This window comes from Carassius carassius, chromosome 5 (genome assembly GCF_963082965.1).
Source record: "Carassius carassius chromosome 5, fCarCar2.1, whole genome shotgun sequence".
Taxonomy (NCBI): domain Eukaryota; kingdom Metazoa; phylum Chordata; class Actinopteri; order Cypriniformes; family Cyprinidae; genus Carassius; species Carassius carassius.
The window spans coordinates 35,138,459-35,153,204 of record NC_081759.1 but is presented as its reverse complement, the minus strand read 5'-3'; the positions used below and the strand labels follow the sequence as shown (position 1 = coordinate 35,153,204).

The following is a 14,746-nucleotide window of genomic DNA, read 5'->3' as shown; positions in this document are numbered from 1 at the left end:
TTTAATGATGCCACCTTTGACTGGCAACTGCTATAGTCTGAAAACCTGTGTGTGTGATGCTGATTGGACGGTCTGTGATAAATTACCCTCAGACCGAGACTCAAACCTGTTGAGTTATTGAGACTCTAATCAGAGTGTTCTCCAGCAGCGAGACATTCTTTACTAACTGCATTGCAACCTTACAGTTTATTTAAATTTTAATTGTATTTTTTTTCTACTTTTGAAAGGTATTAGTTGAGACTTTAATTGGCTGCTAAAGGCTGAAAATCTCGTTCCTTAGCTCGACAGATTGCCACTTTCAGGTCATCAGAGACTTGCTATCCCGTCTGAGCTGAGACAGAAATTAAATGGATTACAGTTACATAGAAAGAATTTTGCTCGCTTTACAGGCACATTCAGCTAATGACTACATGCCAGAAAAAAGTACTGACAGACATAAAGAGTATTTTTCTTCTTAAGTAAGTCTTAAGTTTCCTGTTTCTTTCCCCCCAGTGTTGAATCGACCAGCAGTGTGACTATTGCTGGTCTCCAGCACCCTTTAATTATGGCAAAATGTCAAGCCTGCTGATTAAGCCGTACTAAATAGCATAGGGTGAATTTGGACCTCTCTCAAAAATTTGTTAAAAATTGTATACAAGTTATTTAATTTATCATAAAACAGCCTGGGACATTATTTCTTAATACTGCAGATTTTCTGTTATTATTTAAAAAATTAAAAAAGAAAGTGCTCAAATAGGCCAGGTGTATTGTAGAGTAGTTATGGCGCTTTGGGCAGGGTTTCAGGGCCAGAAAGATTGGTTGAAGATGTACGCAGTACAATTTACATACTTGAAAGTGAAATATTGCTTTTATTGTTTAAAACAACTCCTTCCCTCAGGCGAAACAAATTTGTATGCAGTGTATGAAGGCAGGGAGCTGGAAAGCAAAGGTAAAATATGAAACTAAAATCAGAGAAAAGAAATGAAAGAAAGGGAAGAAGTGAAGGAAAGAAATAAAACAAAGGATGGGAAAGAAAGAAAAATAAACCGAGTGAATGGAAAAGTAAATGGATATATAAATAAAAGTAAAGTAAGAATAGGGAAAAAATTAGGGAATTTAAATTAAATATAGGTAAGGAAGCAAAAGAATATTGAGTGGTAGGCTACAGAAAAGAGAAGTAGCACTGGGGCCACCATGGAGAAAATTTAACTTATTTAATGTTCATGAGTTTTTGACTGGCAGGACAGTGCACACGTTTAAATGATGCAATAGAACGTCGAAGTGAAATTAAACAATGTAATCTGGTGGTATAGTGACCCCAGATCCACTAACATGGTGCTGCCTAGAAATGAATTGTGAAATTCTATGTGAGCGTGTACAAATCTGTCTGCATTAAGTAACTTTGTACAGGTTTTGATTATACTTCCAAAATGCCCACACTTTTCAGAAATGTTCTCACTTATTTAGTGAAACCCATTGAACATTGACTAGTCTTACACTAGTGAGCGAGTCTTATAAATCAGCAAAATCATGCTTATATTTAAATATACTTTTTTGCACAGGTGTCTTTGAGGAGTTTAGGGGTAGATTAGGTGATCAAAATGTATAATTAACCTGGTATAAAAACAGTGGATATCTGTGAGATACAGTGAAACAAATGTGTGTGCATCTGTTTTGTAGGTCATATAGATGCGATTAAAAAGATTTAAAAAAAGCATTTGTGCCAGGTACAGCATCATGTATATTGTATTGGAAGATTTGTTTTCCTCCATTACTGACGTTACGCTAAGAATGACTCTGGAGATTTCAGACACACACACCCAAACACATCCTAAAGATAAAAGCTTTTTCATTTCAAACTCGATTCCCCTTTACAGTCCACATTATATGACACAGTGCCGTAAACATAGTGAGTGTATTAATGATGTGTGACTGGTTTTGCCTGATGTGCTGAGGCCGGATTTTTGATTGTGGCTCAGTGGGCCCTATGGGTTTGATGGCTCCAGATGGGGCAGTGAGCAGGGATAGATCAACCGGTGGAGGTCTTCCTGAGAGAGGGAGGATACCCAGTAGGAGACTCATCCCATCCTCTGACTCCTCCACAGCCCCACAGAGCTACTATTATCCTCTTGCCTCCAGAGCCAGGCTCAGCATCATAGGCTTAGAAGAGCACCAGTGACAGTGAGGTATTGTAAAGAGACACACACACACATTTATATGCACATCTCAAATATTCAAATATTCATCTCAAATATTCATACCAAATGCACACTCACATCCTCCAGAACAAAATAAGCATGCCAATACAAAGCATACACTTGTAATACCTGTCACACCTGCAATTAAATATGCCTTCCTGCATTCAAATATTTGCTTTTATTCACAGCAGCATTCACAATTATTACAGATAATACATTTTTGGACAGTAAAGAGCATCTACTGTAATGTTAGCAGCAATTTTAATGAACTGAAAATGAAAATGAATAACAATTTTCAGGACCATTTCACAGTGGGCAATACAATGTCATTTGCTGACTGGCAGGTGGGAATTGGTTTCAAATTCACACTTGTCTGTTCACAAATCAGATCTGGCACAGGCGCAGCGGAGGAAAATAGCTTGAACCTGCAATGCTTCTCAGCTTCTTGCTGCTTATTAACGTATCTATTATTTCTGCAGATCTGAGGCGGCGTTTCACAAAATGGCGCATGGGGGTAAATAAAACAATCCCATGGCACACTGAAGCACTAAAATGCATAAATAGTCAAATTAATTTATTAAACACTGCATTGTCAGTGTTGGAATTGTATCAGATGCTTGCAAATCAACATTATATGAAAATCAAGCTCAAATGGAGTTAACATGGTTTTTGACCCGAGAGTGATTGAGCAGTTGTCATTTTCATGTCCTGCTTCACGTTGTTTAAATAGCAAATGCATTTGTGCTCTCATGGGCATGCTGGTCTGAATGGTGTGTTGATGGTGTGTTGCTATTTTGAGGCAACTCAAAATAGACTGTGCCATTGACCAACTAAAACCTGGTCTAAAGTCAATGGCTCAGAAGTTTTTTTTGTTATTTAAAGAGTGCGTTAGTAACTGCGTGAGCTAAGAACACAACTGGAATGGGAGATGAGACTGATTGGTTTATTGCACGTTATGCCCAAAACACACCCATTACTCATTAAGAGAATAGGGACAAACCTATTAGGCCATGATCTAGGCGCTTGACCGGTTTTCCCATCGTTAAAATAGCAAAAGTTGATTTGGACACGCCCTAAGCACAATTGCACCATGCGCTTAAGACCATTCGCTTAAAACGTTAAAATAGGGCCCATATGTTTCAGTAAAGAAAACGCGGTAGCACTTTATTTTACAGTCCTGTTCCTCATGTACATACTACTGTATGTTCTTATTTATAGTAATAACAATAACTATGTAATAACTAGGTACTATCCCTGAACCTACCCCTAACCCTACCTCATGTAGTTACCTTGTATTACCAGAACTTTCTTAGATAAATACGATAAAAGTACATGTAAGTACACGTACTGTAAAATAAAGTACAACTGAAAGCGATGTACTATTCAAACATCAGTTATTTATTTACCTTTTCATCTTAATGGAGGCAGCGTGAAGTTATGAGGTTTCGCTGACAGCTTGAGGATTCAGTGGCATTACGAAGTTTTACTGACAAGCTCTTTTTAAAGTTTATCATTGGTTAAATGTTCGCAAAACCCTCTGATTTAAAAAAATAATAACAAAATATAATAGGGATGTAAAGTTTGGATAATTTTTCACGGCACACCTGACTGGGCTAGGGGATAACTTCCATACCGAAATGGTCACCATGGTTTTGCCAATTAAGACATGTTCTTGGATCATGTTGTACTGCAGAAATGCCAACCCTGCCACAGATGCGATAAGATAATTATTTGTTATTGCAAATCATTTTTTTGGATTGGTGTTTTGTAAATGAACTGGGTTACATGATAGGAGTCTGTATCTTTTGTGAATTATACTTTGTTGCTTTCTGATTAAGAATAATATAAAGCTGCCCCACGATCGGATACATTTTTATTTTATTCACTGTAAATTGCCTTTTGCTGCCTTAAATGTAAATTTCAGTCATTAGCATGCAAGCCATTTAGCACGCACTCTCATCCAGAGTGACTTACTGAACGTGCTTTCAGTGTCTCATATTTGCAAACTAAAAAAACCTCTGCATATTTCTTTGTCAGAAGTACATTCTGCTTGATGTCTCTTTTTTTTATACTGTTTTCAGTCCTAGCTGTCTTTGTCCTATTACTTGCTTATTTTCATTTGCAAATGGCTGGTCAAAATCTATTCAATAATGATTCCCATTAGATTGAATGTCTGATAAATGTGCTTAATGATACTGGCAACTGCATCCAAATCGTATGGCTCTGAACAGTCTGGCCGAGTTTGTTTTGCTCTTTGGAAAGAGGTTCAGGGTACTTAACACGTTGCCTTCTATGCAAACGCTCTTAATTAATGCTTAATGTTTTGCACTGCATTTCTAACTTCCCTTATGTTTTTCGTGCCTGATTTAAAAGTTTTTTGAACAAATTCCTGATGCATTTAAGCAGTCTGTTTTACAGACAGCCATTTCAGACACATCATCACCTCTGTAACTGATCTGGGAACAGGAGTGTTCACAAAATACTTGGTCCCTCTAGTGATTAGGTCTAGAAATGTAGGCTTTTCTAAATGCAAAGTATTGGATGCTTTAAAATAATGCTTATTTATTCCACATTTCCCTCAAAAAAAATTCAATTTTGTGTAGTTATGGAGAAGTATTTTTTGTATGTTGTGAAGTATGTTCATAATGTACTGTAAATTTTAATACGAAATGTATATTTGTGGATTTCTTTTTGAGCCACTAAAAAAACCAGTATGCCTTGCATCATGTGGTATAAATGTGGTTGAAATTAAGGAAAAATATTAATGAAACCTGATAGAGTTGCTGCCGTTGTCTGAGAGAATTAATTGACAGCACTGCAGAAGATTTCTAACAATCTGCATAACTTTAGATCTAGTACAGTCTGTTCTTCAGAAGTTGTTAGAAAATGACTTACTGCCTCATTGTGATGCCTCTGATTTGCAGACTGCAGAGGTGAAGGAGCATTGTCTTGCAACAGTGAGTTTAGATGGAAGCTTGAAGATGCAATGACTGTTCTGTCTAAAAGTATCAGGGCAGCTACTTTAATTTAGCACAGGCAACTACAGCAACTAGTGAAGCGGCCGTCTTAGGTTGATTGAAGATCAGGAGCCACATTCTGGATCATCTGCTGTTTAAAGGGTTAGTTCACCCAGATAGCAAAATTTTGTAATTAATAACTTACCCTCATGTTGATTCAAACCCGTAAGACCTCCGTTTATCTTTGGAACACAGTTTAAGATATTTTAGATTTAGTCCGAGACCTCTCAGTCCCTCCATTGAAGTTGTGTGTACGGTATACTGTCCATGTACAGAAAGGTAAGAAAAACATCATCAAAGTAGTCCATGTGACATCAGAGGGTCAGTTAGAATTTTTTGAAATATCGAAAATACATTTTGGTCCAAAAATAGCATAAATGACGACTTTATTCAGCATTGTCTTCTCTTCCGGGTCTGTTGTGTGAGAGAGTTCAAAACAAAGCATTCTGGATATCCGGTTCGCGAACAAATCATTCAGTTCACCAAATCGAACTGAATCGTTTTAAACGGTTCGCATCTCTAATACGCATTAATCCACAAATGACTTAAGCTGTTAACTTTTTTAATGTGGCTGACACTCCCTCTGAGTTCAAACAAACCAATATCCCGGAGTAATTCATTTACTCAAACAGTACACTGACTGAACTGCTGTGAAGAGAGAACTGAAGATGAACACTGAGCCGAGCCAGATAACAAACAAAAGACTGACTTGTTCACGAGTCAAGAACCGGTTGCATCGGTTTTCGGATCACCAGTAGTTCTTTCGGACAGTTCGATTCAATAAACTGGTTGAAGAAAACGGTTCACCGGTTCTTTTGCGCTCGACGTAATGGCGTCATTTGCGATGATTGCCCTTGATTCAAGCCTCCGGTTTACCCGCGCTCATAACACTAGGACAGAATCAGTTCAGAATCAATCACCAAAAGAATCAGTTCGTTCAGGCGCTCTGTGTGTCAGTCTGCTTCACGCTGAATCACACATGCGCAGTATCATCAGCTCCTCGATTCTTCTTATCTGGCTCGGCTCGGTGTTCATCTTCAGTTCTCTCTTCACAGCAGTTCAGTCAGTGTACTGTTTGGGTAAATGCATTACTCCGGGATATTGGTTTGTTTGAACTCAGAGGGAGTGTCAACCACATTAAAAAAGTTAACAGCTTAAGTCATTTGTGGATTAATGCGTATTAGAGTTGCGAACCGTTTAAAACTATTCAGTTCGATTTGGTGAACTGAATGATTCGTTCGCGAACCGGATATCCAGACTGCTTTGTTTTGAACTCTCTCACACAACAGACCCGGAAGAGAAGACAATGCTGAAAAAAGTCGTCGTTTTTGCTATTTTTGGACCAACATGTATTTTCGATGCTTCAAAAAATTCTAACTGACCCTCTGATGTCACATGGACTACTTTGATGATGTTTTTCTTACCTTTCTGGACATGGACAGTATACCGTACACACAACTTCAATGGAGGGACTGAGAGCTCTCGGACTAAATCTAAAATATCTTAAACTGTGTTCCAAAGATAAACGGAGGCCTTACCGGTTTGAAATAACATGAGGGTAAGTTATTAATTACATAATTTTGCTATCTGGGTGAACTAACCCTTTAACTGTGCATGCAGGAGGGTCGGCCCAGGTCAAAATCACTTGTAAATATGTGCTGAATCCATGGGCTTGCTGGGATGACAAGGAGCTCTGACTGTGATGCCCAACAAATTTCTAGTAATTCACTGCCACTGATGTAGCAGAATGAGAACCAGGGTTGTTAACCATTTAGACTTTAAATGAGAATGCCTTTTAAATTCCAGTTCAGTTTCTGAATTTGAATTTAGATAGCAAACAGGATGCAGAATTGAAATTCTAGTTAGCAGGTTTTGCTTAATTTCCCTGTGTAGAATTCTTTTTTGTATTTCATTCTAATTCAGTAAAGCCCACTTCTGGTCATTACAACTCAACTTCATGTGTGTTGTGGCCAACTCCATTCAAATTCGCACTGAAAAGACATCCATTTCTTCAGTGTTGAATGAGTCTTTGAAAAGAACGGATGATCAGCCACAGGTTGTTAGTGACAGACAGCAGGTCAGTCCCCAAGAAGTGGACACTTCAGAAGCTTGACTGGCGTCCAATAGGTCATTCTGAAAATGACCAGATTAAAAACAGCTCGTTCATGTTGTCAAGAACATGAGGAAAACGGTTGATCTGTTTTTCGCTTTCATTTTTAGCAGTGAGGTCAGTAAAGGCCTCTTTAATATGATCAGAAGGGTGTCTGAAACAAGTGATGTACAGTATTGATGATTTCTTCAGGGCAGATTGAGAAGTTGAATTATTGGAGAAAATTATTGTTATTTGAAAACGGAGAGATGGCTAGCACCCTTTCAGGGTAAAAGCAGTGATAGCAATGAGTGGTGTAAGGAGATGGGGGAAGAGAGAGGTGAATGACATCAACATTCTGCAGGTGTATGAACTGATGATCATGGTGTGGAGGTATAAGTGGCTTCGACCACCTCTATTAAAATGGAAAAAGGTGCTTTTGAAAAACCGAACTGCTGTTCTGGGGTCATGTGATCTCTTTTGGACTTCATACAGACTCTGATCATGAGACATATGCATTAAGTTATTAAGGTTTCTGAAAGTTTTTAATTAATCTTGCTGTTCTGATTATTTTATTTATTTTTAGTTATCATATAATAGTTAGTATTAGTTGACAAATTTTCTTGAATGTAAAAAAAAAGTGATATCAGATGCACTGATTTATTTTTTAATTTGACCATATTTTATAGCCAAAGCTCCATAATATGCCACTATGGATTTACTCTAAATGCATGTAAAATGACTGCATTTGCTCTTGAAATAAGCTAATTATGCTTAGAATATAGGATATTTTATAGTGATTTGGGGAAATTTGTGAAATGCATTTTTCTTAGCTACAGGTGCACTTACATTTTGCATTTTATACATGCTGTTCTGAATCTTTATATTCATTCCCTTTCTATGTTCCCTTTCATAATAAATAAAAAATATTATTAAGCAACAGCTAGATCAATAGGATTTTTCCTTGTATTCACCATCTCAGCTCAGGTGCATGGATTTGTTTTATGTGATGGCCATCTAGTGTTTGAAAAGATGCATCACACACAGATTTTTATTGGTCTGTGTGTGCAACTGAAGTTAACATCTAGAAAAATGATGAGTAGGGAGAAAGGGGAGACATCAGAACATGGACTAAGAATGAGAATATGAGGATGTTTAAATGATAGTAGTAATGACATGACTACAGGAGAAATATATAAAAAATGTGTAAATATCAGACATAAGGAGAGTTTAATGATCAAAAGACTTTGGTGGCAGTGAACACTGTTAATGTCAAGGTAACTAAATTATTATTTTGAAACAAGCGACGCACATTCCCATAATGTCTTCTATTCCAGGGGTCAAAATGGCAACAAAAACTATTCTGCTGCACATTTAACCAGTGACTATAATTCAAAGTGACATTAAGTAGCACAGTGCACGTATCTCTAAGGTTACATTCTTCCATGATTATTCACGTAAATGGGCCAGTGTTGCTATAAAGCCAGACAACATCAGTAATCATTTTACAGAGTGCGACGTTATATAAATAGGTACTGTGAGTTCCACAACCGGACAAAAAAGCCTCAAGTTGTATAATACATCAGGAAGAATATCTTCAACCTTTGCTAAATGGAGTCTTGACAATAGAGCACACAAACACCCTGTCAGATACCCTCGGTACACGGCGCAGATCACAAATAATCACCAGCGCTTTTTGAAACTGAAGAAAGCAAATGGCTCATTATCGTGATGACCAAGAAGCGTTTGATTTTCACTGCCCACAACCGCACAGCATCCATCACATAAGCACAATCTCTGCGGCTCTAACAAGCACACACTTTTTACATAATTAGACCTTCTGGTGGGTCAAAAGAGATACAAATGCAGTGTAGCTCTATTAGTGATTGTTTTAATGTGCTTTAAGTGATTTCATATAATGAAGTATGATATATAAAGATAGTGATCATGCAAAATGGGTTGCATATAATGTCTTCGACAATAAAACAGCAAGGGTGCAAAAGCACAATGTTCTGTGCAGCTTAAAGGATGATATAGTGTGCTAGGAATGTTCACTTCTGTGACTGTTTCAAATTGGCTGGGACTGTCATGCTCCCAAAGTAATACTGCTTGCAACCAGAGCTCATTAAAGAGACAGTTCTCACTCCATCATCCCTTCTGAATAATGATAAGGGTACTCTTTACAGATTTCATCACAAATGCATCACCCTGTTGGATATAGACCCAATTGGTTGTGTAGTAAATCTTCAATATCGCGACCTGATAAGTGAACCATTTTGGTTGCACTGGTTATTTGTTAAAGTCTGTTTTCAAGGGAGATTTTTATATTATTGCAAACTTTTTGTAAATCCTTTTGTTTTGTTGGTTTACTGTATGTTTTTGTTTTGGTTAAAATAGTGCAAATAATTTTATAAAATATACATATATATATTCTGAGCAATATTTCGTTGCACAATGACTGTCTCAATGAATGTCTAAGGGTTGTGGGAATGGCCATTACACTGAAGATGAGTGAAAGAGAAAGACAGAATCCTTAAAGCATCACATTTTCTGTCCATTATCCAGAGAGGCTTTGATTACTGCACAACTGGTAAAAAGAAAAAAAGATTGGGATGCTTTTGCTGGGTTTTTTTTCCTCCTCAACTTTGTATGTTGGTGTATATATACATATCTTAACAAGCATTTTCTTCAGTTTTGACTAAAAATAAAAGTAGTACATCTTTCAGTATTTATTGAGCCGTCAAGCATTATTTTACACTGAATCAGTGCTCATAACAGGAACTGTCCTGAAACTGGCATTTGAATAAACTCAACTCCAGTTTAAATGTTGATTCAAATACTTGTGGGTGTATGTCTGACAATATTCAATGCCTTACATGTACATGCACGTTCAAATATATTTGCATACACACATAAACAGATTGTGGAACATATTTTCCTCGCCTCTGTTTTACAGCGATGAGGTAGTGACATGTAAACAGTGTGTGATTGCTTTCGTGTTGGTCAAAAAGCAATTAGATGCTGCTGCGAATTGCTTGTTTGTGTGTTTGTGTGTATAATGAAGACCTGATCCTGATGGTGTTGTGCAGATGTTGTGTGATGCATGCTGAAGTTAGAATAAATGCTTCTGGTTAAGTGGTTGACTTTTACCCTAAGCTACATTCACTTATAACCAGTCTGAAAGAGGCTGGGGGTTTGGCACGTGAATTTATAAAGAGTTTGTTGGGGCTTGTCTGATCACATCCATGAATGTGTCAACGTTTCTTCCCCAGTATTTTAAGTATCTGCAAGCACAATAATTTAATCCTAAATTTCAGATGCTGTGACTATTTTGTTTAAGGTTTGGCAAAAAGAGAGAGAGCAATTATTTTAGGTCTAAATTTAAACCCAATAGCTATTTTTTTTTTATTAGAACAGGGTCACTTTTGTGCAGTACCTTTTAAACCTGTGTGTGTTATAAGTAAGTATATCTATTAAAGGATATTTCAGACATACAGAAAAATATGTCTCAAGCACTTAAGGCACGGTAGGTTAATTTATAGCACATTTCATATACAATTCGAAAAGTCAAATGAAATATTGCAAACAATTTTTTAAATAATTTAAGATGCTAGTTAATAAAGAAATTAAATAGAGTAATGACTTGTTTCAATTTAAATTGTATTTATTATATCTTGATTTATTACACAATAAACAGGATGGAACCTGACAGAATGAAAATAAAAACCATATTCTGGAAGGTGCATCTTGAATAATTTTTTACTTTTGTAATATTTTGAAAATCGGATTCAAAATTTATTTATCATAATATAATATAATTATTAAATTAATACTTGTATTTAATAAATATTAATAAAATCACCCCATTGTTTACTCAATTGTGACATTATGATAAATCTAACTCATTTAATTTCCATATTTAACATTTTGTCTAATATATTAAGACCTATTTGTTGGGGACATGAAAATATACTGCATAGCAGAATGACCTTCCACATGGTTATTGCTGTCACATAAATATGGCAAGCATGTGTCCAACGTCTTCATGCTCTCTTTGTTTAAATCCCATTCACTAAACCTCTGTATCTCTGGGAGCTCCTCTCCCGTGTTGTCAGATCTGATTGGAGGACAATCCTCTTTCCACATACCTGCACATTAAACCCAGTCTCCCATTGACACTGGTAAACGGAGGTTGCTATGGATACACACCTTGCCTTGAACAGTTGAATAATCTTCTCGCCATCTCAAGATACCTTGAGTGACTGGAGAACCCCGCATCCAAGGAGGAAGCAGGAAGAGGAGGAGCTTTCCACTCTGTGTGCTGCTTAGTATTCCATCCAGGTCTCTGTGGCATCTCTCACATCTGCATGGCCAGGTGATGCCTGTGGAAAGTGGGGCTTGATTGTTGAGATTCATTATTAAGATCTGATCCTCAGGGATGTTGACCTAGTGACTATTATGCATGATGGCCAACTCTTCCACTGCATTCTCTCCATTTCTACACAGGGAGATTTTCTTCCCTAACATGTTTTTCAGAAACAATGGCAGACCGTATAAAAAAAAAACTCTTTATTATTAAATCCATCCAATGGAAGGGAGCAGTCCAATTCAATACACAGAAGATTAATTTTTTTTTTTGTTGCTCTCTCTCTCTCTCTCTCTACTCCATTATCCTTTCGTTGGTCAATGCGTCATATATTTGGAAAGGATGGAGTGTGCGGGAATGGAGGAGGAGGAGGGGGCTTTATAGGAAGAGAAAAGAGGGAATAGAGGAAAACAGTTCAGAGGATTACAAATAGAAGACATTGAAGGGAATCAGGGGAATCTTTCCTCTCAGTTTTTCATTTGTGACCCAAAAGACCTAAAACAAGACAAAGAAGTGGTATTAAAATGAAAAGAACACAATTCGTCATTCCTTTCCATCTGCTTTCTAATAATCCTCATCAATTCCAGTGCTTTGCCTTCACAGCAACTTTCAACCTCATTTTACAGCATGATCTCTTGCAAATGTTTTTTTTTTTACCATTTCTTTGTTAAAGCATGCTATCATTCATGCTGCTTCCTTCCATTCATCTCTTTCTTTCCTCTCTCTCCCTCTCTCTCTCTCTCTCTCTCTCTTTCTCTCCGGGTTTTTCAAGACAGTGCCGCTCTGCTGCTCCACATCGCAGCCACTGTTTCCCACTCTCCTCTCTTCCACTCAGCTTCACTCCTCTTCTCTTCTCTCTGCTCCTCTCCACTCATTCGGACCGCATGCTCCCAGTCATTTCTGGCACTGTTGGGTCTGTGTGGCCAGTGGAAGTGGACCCGGACACCCTGAAGGTGTTTTCCCGATCCAGTGGATCTGTGGGGAGGGAAGGGAGGGCGGGGAGGGGGTGCAGGTGAAGAGCTCTGTGTCGGGGGGGAAACAGGTTGCGTGGCTTTGCGGCAGGAGCTGAGGAGGGTCATGCTTCATGAGTTAAGTGGATTTCGGACCGAGACCCCTCGCGCATTGCTGCCCCAATGTGGGGCCCTTTTCCGGATGGCGGGAACGTCCGGCCAGGAGCGATGAACCAGCTGGATGCTCCTCGGCCACTCAACTGGACCATACGGAAACTGTGCCATGCAGCCTTCCTTCCGTCTGTGCGCCTGCTTAAGGTACCCTTGGGATGGGCAAATACAAGGGGAGGAAAGAGACAGTGAGGTCTTGAAAAGAAAAATGTTTAGGAAATATTTGTTTTGGCTTACATTGAATGAGTTGCTAAAAATCTGAAAAATAGACTGGACATAAGAAGAAAGCTCTCCTTTAGCACTGATTTTCAGGTTAACGATACATAAACCCTCATTATATGAGTACAATGACCTATGGGATTGATTCCCTCTAAAGCATTTTCATCCGCTCGGAAATTCAGTGCTTCTTAAGAGCTTTTTCTTGCAGTGTGCTGAAGCATCTAACTTCTTCGTCTTATTTGATAATGACAGGTGCTATGCTCATGTGGAAGTGGATTATCAGAGTCTGAAGTGTCGAGGTCTTGTATCTAAATAAAAAATTGCATTGCATGTTGTGCAATAAGTGCTGTCAGCCTCTCAAGAGTAATGCTTTATTGCTTACCCAGAAATCACTTACAAAGCTTGTACATCATTTCAATTACAAGTACAGCATTCCACGTGAATCAGAAACTTTTATTTCTGAAGCCATTGTATGCAGGAAAAGATTAGGTTTGTTTTTGATATTTTGCACAGAGGTGTTAATGAGCTAATAGGTAGTAATAAAGCTTTACCACACACTTGGGACCATGGTAGTTGCTTTACGAGAAGGAAAGCTCCAAAGAGATCTCTGCTGGTAGTATAGTAATGAATCCCAGTTTGTAATGCAATTTCTTCTTATATTATAGTCAGTGGTGTTCTATTATCAATTTTCTGCTTGTGTTATAGTAATAGTACAGTGTGGATCGGTCACAGACAGTGCTTACATTCGTTTAGCACTCCCAGGAGTGAAATCTTCCCCAGGTCATGACTCACAGTGTTATGAGTAGATCATTATGTTCTTGGTTCAGTGTTTCGGCTCTGGAGGTGTAGTTTTACAGAGAGCTGTTACAGCGTGTCGTGAGCTGCTTTTCGCACTGGCTGTAAAATGCAGAGAACTGGATCTTATTCGCGCTTCCCGACAAAGGAAATGAATAGGGAGTCACTGGCTCCTAAAATGGAACATTAAAGAGCCAAAGACTTACAGTTGAAAATGTAGTGATTCTCCTAATAAAGATGGTTGTTTTGAAATGCTTTAGTTCACAGAGTGAATTTCTTACTTCAGTTACAGTCACTGCTTTGTGCTGTGATGTAGGGTTGTTTTAGTAGGTAGACTATAATGATTTAGGTTTTATGGACTAAATGTGTGCGAATTTAATGGCACCACTCTAAATAAAAGTCAAACTGTGAGTTCCTGTATAGGTTTACCCACACGGTCTAAAGTTCCAGTGTGTTTAAACATCACAATTGGGCCTCATTTTTAAAAAATGCATTTTTAGCTGTTAAGAATATTCAATTCAAGTTTATTTGTATAGCGCTTTTTACAATACAAATCGTTACAAAGCAACTTTACAGAAAATTATGTTTCTACAATATTTAGTAATGGCTTATAAGTGGTGACTGTCTGTTTGTGCACGTATGACAGGATTTGTAGGAAAATTAATACAAGACGTAGTCAGCCAGATGATGAACATAATTAATAATTATTATATGATGCAATCACACTTGTAGCAATATTTGTTAGTTCTGTATGTTGTTTCAGGGTTAGCATCATCTGGGGTTCTCTGAGGGTCAGCATCATCTCTTCTCAAGTGTTCTGGTACAGACTGGAGCTTGTGTTAATCCTAGCACGTGGCAAAACATAGAAACAAATAGAGACATCATTAGCATAGCTGACGATCCAACAAAGTAAAATTAATTAGTTTAACCCAAGCTAAAGAATAAAAATGCGCATTTGATCA

At 37.8% G+C, this 14,746-nt stretch overlaps 1 protein-coding gene across 5 annotated transcripts in view; it reads left to right on the top strand.

Annotated features, from left to right (window-relative positions):
- The window catches only part of trpm3 (transient receptor potential cation channel, subfamily M, member 3), a 116,926-nt gene that overhangs the window by 15,213 nt on the left and 86,967 nt on the right, over nucleotides 1-14,746 (top strand). For 2 of the 5 annotated variants that reach the window (XM_059550915.1, XM_059550914.1), the window contains exon 1: nucleotides 12,668-12,917. The exons of the other annotated variants lie outside the window; for them this stretch is intronic. In XM_059550915.1, coding sequence (XP_059406898.1) covers nucleotides 12,783-12,917 — 135 coding nt within the window. In that variant the 5' untranslated portion in view covers nucleotides 12,668-12,782. Of the gene's footprint in view, nucleotides 1-12,667; nucleotides 12,918-14,746 lie in introns of those variants that run through there. 5 annotated transcript variants of the gene reach the window in all.